Source organism: Phoca vitulina, unplaced genomic scaffold (assembly GCF_004348235.1).
Source record: "Phoca vitulina isolate PV1807 unplaced genomic scaffold, GSC_HSeal_1.0 scaffold31, whole genome shotgun sequence".
Lineage (NCBI taxonomy): Eukaryota > Metazoa > Chordata > Mammalia > Carnivora > Phocidae > Phoca > Phoca vitulina.
Window position 1 is genome coordinate 7,098,672 of NW_022589734.1, and position 7,451 is coordinate 7,106,122.

The following is a 7,451-nucleotide window of genomic DNA, read 5'->3' on the forward strand; positions in this document are numbered from 1 at the left end:
ACAGTCTATTAGGAAGAGATGCAAATCCAGCAATCTGAGGAGATTTTCACATATTTTAATTGGCTACAACTAAGTTCAGAAGGGGGCATGAAGAACCCCTAAAACACATGAGGATGTCAAACATCATGACTGACTGGCTGGTCCCATCTCTGGGCTCTCACTGTCACCTCAAATATTTCCATTTTTTTTTTTAAATATCATGATGCTGTATGGGAAGAGCCTCATGTGAGTTTATACATTTTGAAATGCAGGCTAAAGTCATTCTTAACCAAATATTCACAAAAGCTGTGAATTAAGGGTATCATACCACTCAGTGTATATTATATATATATTGACTGTCACAGGAGCATTCGAAATGAAAAATCTGCCATTTATCCCTTTTCCTCCTCTTGCTTCTCTGCCTTCTCAGTCAGTTTGGAAAGAGCACCTTGATGAAGGGACACTTTTGGAAAAAGCTTCTATTGAAACAAATGAGGAGAGTTTGACTTAGGGCTTTGGGAGCCAAAGCTGTCCTCAGACCAGGGCTCAGGGAGCTTCAAGCCTTCTTTGATGCCCCTAGGGGTCACTGCATAAACTGCAAGAAGACAGCAGCTAATCACACGTGACAGCCTTAGCAGGGGATGACTTGGGAGAAATGGATGTATTTTGTGTCAGAAAACCTGCTTTTTGGCACAATAAAAGAGAAATACGAAATGTAAAGGATAAGTAGGGGATAGTTCTTGATCACATGGTTTCTATACTGGTATTTTTCTTCTATTCTACTCATCTAGGACTTCCCCCATGATACCTGGCTTCAGAGACCCTATCCTCATGGTGTGTAGTACTTAGCTCACATGTGGGAGACAGATTAAACGAAGACATGTTTTTAAAACCTGGAACCTGCTATTAATAATAAGATTATAATGACTCTAGGCCTGATGAGTCATTCAATTCTCAAGTGATTGATTGTTCATTCATTCTACAAATAGTCATTGGACACTCATATTCCTCTGCCAGGGCCTGTAATAGGTATCCCAGAATGTCACTTGGGCTGTGGACACATATGATTGTCAAGCAAATGATGACTGATTTTTCAAAATAATTCCCTACCTGTGCCTCCAAAAATAAATACACAGAAATCAATAATCCCAGATTTTTTTTTTAAATCAACCTACCTACTCAAGTTCTCTGGTAGTTTTGATTTCTTGTTAGGAACATTTTGTTCAGATTTCAGATATACAGCCCCTGTAAGCTGTTACATGTTCCCCTTAGAAACAAGTGTTCACTGGGGTGGGCTCCCAACCTTGTAGGGTATGACAACTTGCACATTCTGAATCAATGAGCATTTGTTGGTCAAGTGTCTCATAGATCAGGTGTCTCATAGGCACTAGTCATTTGATCATCATGGCAACTGTGAAGTAAGTATTGCTTCCATTTTCTTGATGGAGAAACTGAGGCTCCCCTGGGTGGCAAAGTTAGTGACAAATGTGGAACCAGAACCCAATTCTTCTGAGTCCTGAACCAAGGGGCTCTTTGCTACATCTCACTGTCTCTGTTCACATTTCTCCTCACTGATCCTATGCCCCTTTCTCTTTCTGTTCTTATTGCCCACTTCTTTCAGCACCTTGGCCCCCATTCCCCAGGGCCAAAAGTCTTCTCTGCCAGAGGAGGATTTTGCTAAAACACTGAATACACCAAGGTATAATAATTTGCTTATAATTGCTTGATAATTTGACGTCTGCATGCTTTCCAATTTTATTTGCATTCTTAGAGAAAGGAAGGAAAAGAAAAGAAAAGGATAAACCCAACTTTGGGCAGTGAAGGAGTGAACATCAACTACTTGCTTTGACCTCAGTTTCCCCACCTTGTAACATGGGGATTTAGATGAGTTAATTAACAAGTACTTTTTAACTCAGTTCTGTGTCTCTAATTGCAGAGTTGTAGGGAATGCAGCACCCCACTCGGAGAGAGAGCTCAGAACTACAAGTTCACAAGTCTGTCCGGACGCTTCCACTCAACTGAAGAAGCCCTTCTGTGAGTTCCCCCCTCCAAATTTGGATGGTACCTTAATGGATGGTACTAGATATCTCTGTTTTCACAGTTGGATATCAAATTGTCTAGACATGATAGTAACCCAATCAAACCTGTCTACAAGGTGTAGGCAGTTCTCTAATTTGCCGGACTTGTTAATAATCAGCATGGTTCTTTCCTTTTGCTTTCAACTGCTGATCTCTTTCTGAGGAGGCGGATTAACCACCCACCACAGGGGTGATCGTGGGCACCTGCCCCCAACAAGTGGGTGTTTACCTCCCAGTGAAACCTAGCGCACAGTACCCTCAGGAGCAGAAGTGGGCTTGCTGCATGAGTGCTACCAACAAAAAGTGGTCCATGAGAGATGCCATTCAAGGACATGTGAATGTCCCTGCTGTGACCCAAGGGAATGGTGTCTGTGTCACCAAGCCACTGCTGGCTCCTGGGCCCCATCACAGTTGACAGGGCTGAGTGGAGGTCAGCTGCTGGCTGCTACTCCCAGAGCAGGTCCCTTGGGATCATTGGAGGCGAGAGCAGGGGAAGCAGCTTGCCTCACCTGCTCACTAGGCTGTTCTGGAGAGAAATAGAGGGCTTCCATCTCCATTACTGTCAGAGTCTGGCATCTTTCACCAGCTCTGAAATTCACAGCAATGGAGGGAGGCAGGAGGAGGGAGAGGGAAAGAGGCACAAGCCAGACAATCAAAACAGCCACAATATTTTGGAAGTGGAAACTTCCAGCTAGAGAATATTTTTAAAAGCAGAACAGCAGGGCTGGAAGAGGCATCCACTGAGCCAATGCCCTTGTTTTTTAGAGGAAATAGCTAAGAGGTAGAAAGACAAAGTGACTTCCCTGGGATCACAAAGCTATTAAGTGGTAGAACTGGGACAAGAATCTGGATCTTGGGGCCTTTTACCACTCAAAAGAAGGTTTGGGAGTCTTTTCTTTAATACCAGACACTGGCAGGGGAGCCGCTTTTGTGGGAACCTAGTGGAGACAAAGGGTGCTGACCCAGCCAGCACCTGCAGGTAGGAGCAGGTGGGGGACCCTGTACCTTGCAGGTTGACACCTCGGGGCATCAACCCTTGCAGCTCCACAGTGGGGAGGTCATCCTCTGCCTCATTGGATGCGTTGCGGGGCAGGGCTCTCCTGCCTCCAAACGCAGGCTCGGAGGTCTCGGACATTCTCAGCTAGCTTCACAGGCTCCTTGTGGGGGAGAAAGGGAGACACAGAAAAGGAATGGGAGGCGAGTTACATTTGAGACAAGGATTCAAAAATAGAGAAGCAGACATGTCTGTGTGGGGTAGCACTGAAGCAACACATTGTGAGTTTCACATAAATAAAGCTTGAGAAGTGGCAGTAAGGATTAGTCTAATGATGGAGCACAGTTCCCCAAGGACCTTGGGGAGATTTCTTGTCTGTCAAAACATATGGAAAGCAGAAGAAACGGGACTTATTTGGAGAAATAAGATTTTAGAAAGCAGGGTTTTTTTCCCCCCCTCATTACCCCTAAAGGCAGTATTTTTGCAAGAAACGTTTAATGTCATATGCCCGTACATATGTCCATTTCATATAGACTTACGAAGCCCTAAGTCACTTTTAAGAATAAAGTTATCCAACCATGTCCAGATAAGTGGCATCCTCCAAAGCATTCATTTTTGCAACTTCATTCAACCAATATTTAATGAGAGCCTACTATGTGCCCGGCTGTGATCTGGGCACTTGGGATACATCAGAGAACAAAACAGAGGATTGTTGACCTAGAGAGCTTTCCGTCCAGTGAGGGTTAGGGTGGAGGCCACACTTTGCAGAGGTAAACAGAAAAGGGTGTGAGAAGGTGGCAAGTGCTTTGGAGCCAGGACCACACAGAGCAGGAGGAGGCTGATGGAATCTGGGTGGGTGAAGGGGGTACACTGCAATTTTAAATTAGGGCTATTAATAGCCTTTCTCTGAATGTATTTGGTCAGTGGTGCTAATACTGACTTTTCCCCAAGCCTGCTTCCCCTTCCTCTGGAGTTTGTACAGGCGAGGAGCCAGCTTAAACACCACACACCTCACTGTCAGGCCCCAATCAGTCAGTACTTGTTGACCAACTGACCAAATAAAGGGAGCCCTTGTTTCTGGCCCAAATGGAGCTTTTACCTTGATCACCTGGATCGCCCAGTCATGACTCTTGGTTATTTGGCTCTTTTCAAAAACCAAGCACACCCTCAAAGATGAAGAGCATCCACTATAGAGGCAACCAGAGTAGACTGTTCCGGAAACATGTTGAGCAAAGGCAACACAGCTGGAGACAAGAGAACCACTTTCTAGGGTATTTGGTCTGGGAAGGAGACAGCAATGTTTGCGAGTATAAAGTCTGAATAGGTTTCCGTAAATACCTACAGACATACTTACACAAAGGCTCCAGTGAGCTAAGGGGACAGGGAGAAAGGGTTAATGATGGAGGGAAGGTAAGAAAAAGCAGTCCTCTGGAGGAAAATAAGCCCGGTGAGGAGGGGAGGGTGTAGGGGAGAACAGAGTAGAGCAGTGCGGTAGCCTGTTGGGAGAGAGAACCCAGAAAGCAAAGAGCTGGTGAGCCCCAGGTGCTTACCAGGTAAGGGGAGACTGTGCAGGTGAGTGCAGGTGGGCAGAAGCAACCCCTTCTCCACAGGTCTGGGGGGGCAAGTGCTCAACTTCAGCTCTTGCATTGGGAGAGGGAAAGGGGATGCACAGGGATGCAGAGCCAAGCCAAGCAGGTGTTCTTACCTGGTCCTATATCCCTCTCTCTCTAACCTTTTGTTTCACCCCTCCATAGTCTGCTCCCCTGAAGAGAGGGGAGCTCCCTTGGGGAAGCACTCCCAGGTCCTTTATTCCCATCTGGTGGCCTTCTTGCAAGCAGCACCTTCTGGGAAGCTTGGAGTACCTGAGAAGTTCCCCGCTTGGACGGAAGTGGGGCTGGGTAGGCGCTGAGATGGGGACCAGGAGAGGCAGTGGAAAAGTGGGGGCGCCTCTGACCCTTGTCCCCTATACCCGGAGCGGCCGCCTGAGGGATCGCTGGAAAACTCTAGGGCAGGGGGGCAGGCGCAGCGGGCCCCTCGGCTCCTGGGTGCAGGTTTGCCGTGAGGCCTGGCAGGAGGGGCTGCTGCTTACCTGCGGTCCCCGCCTGAGGTGCCCTAATGCAGGCTGGCTCTGTGCGGCTCAGGGGTACTTCCTCAAAAGGACGCAGGAAAAACGACAAGAAAGTTGCCTCTTAAATAACTTCCTAACAGCCCCCACCCTCCTCCCCCTCCAATCCCACAGGGTTTTCTCCTCCCCCTTCTTGACAGCTGGAGCGAACAGAGCAGCTTCTAGGACTTTCCACTTACTTCTGCCATCCTGCTGATGTTATTCTGGCATGAGTTCCTCCTCCCACCCACGCCCCCTTACTCCCAAGTTCCTAGCCCTGCTTCTCCTCACCATCCCCACCTCCAGTTCTGCGGCCCCTCTCCAGCGCCCCCGCACACCCTGCCCCCTCCCTTTCCTCAGAGGGGCTGGAAGGGTCTTCCTCTGCAGGCAATGTCCCCCCTGGGGATTCTGAGGTTGGCTGCTTGGATGAAGGGTGGGTCTGCCCTCTGGCAGACAGGTCACAGACAGCTGTGACCATGCATAAAGCAAGAGAAATGTGTCCTTCTTGAGTCAATAAGGCTGAGGGGGGATGGTCTGCTTTCTTAAAACATCCATGGGAGCCTCAGCCACCACCTAACTGCAAGACTTCCCACAGGAGGGGAGGCCCAGCCCTGGGGAGGATGAGTAAATAACTTTAAGTGTCACAAAATTAGAAAATAACAGTGTTTTGTTTTGTTCTTTTCCTGAAAACCATTTTGGTTTATCTTCAAATAACTGGAGAAATAGAAAATTTTTCTTCTATGTATATATTTTTTTCTGAGTCTTTGTATCTCTAAATACTCCTATTTTCAGACATGGCTATTTTTAACCTTCTTTACTGTCTTCAAATTTCTGACCTTGCCCCTTGATCTAATTTCAGAGAGAGAGGGGGAAAAAAAAGACACCATCGGTTAGGAATTCTCTAAATTTCTGCTACCAATCTATGAACTTGCCTGCAAACTTACCCATATTTCCCTCTTTCTTTCTCTTACTAAAGTGGAAAAGGTTTCCAGTCACCCCTTTGTCCGTGGCCAAGTGCATGAGGCCCTGCCTTTTTGCCTGTGGTCCATGTCACCTTGTTCTCCAGGGCCTTGACATACTGCATATCCATTCTTCCTCCTCTATCTTCAAGCTCCCACTCGGGCAGCTTCTCCCCACCAGCACTGACACAACTTCAAGATAAGTCTCTTCAATACTAAGTTAAATCCTTCCCTGGGCCAACATGCCCCCGGCTATTGCTCCCCTCTTTCCTCTTCATTGCAAGCTTCTGCCATCTGGCATCTGCCCCCATCATTCTGTTGAAACTAGCTCAAGGTCACCAATGGTCTGTGCTAAATACAAAGGACAGGATTCTGTTCTAATTCACTTACCCTTTGGAGACACTGAACTTGCCCACTCTTGCCTTAAAGGTTTGTCCCCCTCGATTCTGGGGCATTACACTCCCCCAGTGCTGCACACACACCCTCGGATTAACGTGGTGTTCCCATCGTTCTCATTTCCCATCTGTATCCTGACATGTCCCAAATTTAGGTCTTTAGCCATGATCTTTTCTAGAACCTCAGATTCCCCAATGTAACTGCCTCCTAACCATCTTGGCATGCCCCAGTGATAACTCACACTCATCATGTCTAAAATGAGATGTGTAATTTCCCCTGAAAACCTGGTCCATCTCAAAAGTTCCCTGTCTCAGTGAATGCCATCACCCTAATTCTGTTGCCAAGCCAGACATGTGGTGTTGTTCTCGGCACTTCCTTCTTTTCCTCCCCTCAACTCCCAAATCCAATCCCTCAACAAACACTTTCTATTCTTCCTCTTAAATATCTCTTGAACTTACCCATCCACTCCCACTCCCACTGTGGAGGTTCAGACCACCACATCATCCTCTGTTGTCAAAATCCCCAGAACCACCTACCGCTTCCAATCTTGAGTCCTCCAACCTGTTCTCCACACTGCAGTGAGAAAGAGCTTTGAGGGGCTCAAATCTGAAATCAAATTGTTTGCATAAACTCTTCTATCACCACTTCCCTTTGCTTTTAGGATAAAGTCCAAACTTTGGTTGCCTGGGTCTCTGCAATGTCTGTCCTACTTTACCCTCCATCCCCATCTCTTTTGCTCTCTCTTGCCTTATGCTCTCTTGCCTTCTGCCCTGCTCTCTCTTGCCTTCTGACCCCCACTCTACCCACCCCCTGCCCCCCAACCTCTTGGGCTATGCTCCAGCCCCAGTGATTTCCCTGCTTGTACCACTTGTACCGCTGCCAGAAAAACGCTCCTCTCCTCTCGCCTCTTCTCACCACCAGACTGTTTCTTACTTGCTCTC

At 47.3% G+C, this 7,451-nt stretch overlaps 1 protein-coding gene across 1 annotated transcript in view; it reads right to left on the reverse strand.

The window, feature by feature from the left end:
• The window catches only part of F13A1 (coagulation factor XIII A chain), a 163,111-nt gene extending 157,903 nt beyond the window's left edge, over nt 1-5,208 (reverse strand). Inside the window, exons 1-2 of the mRNA XM_032424940.1 lie at nt 5,141-5,208; nt 3,063-3,214 (exon numbers count right to left, since the gene is read on the reverse strand). Coding sequence (XP_032280831.1) covers nt 3,063-3,192 — 130 coding nt within the window. The 5' untranslated portion in view covers nt 3,193-3,214; nt 5,141-5,208. The remainder of the gene's footprint in view (nt 1-3,062; nt 3,215-5,140) is intronic.
• Nucleotides 5,209-7,451: the final 2,243 nt, after the last annotated feature.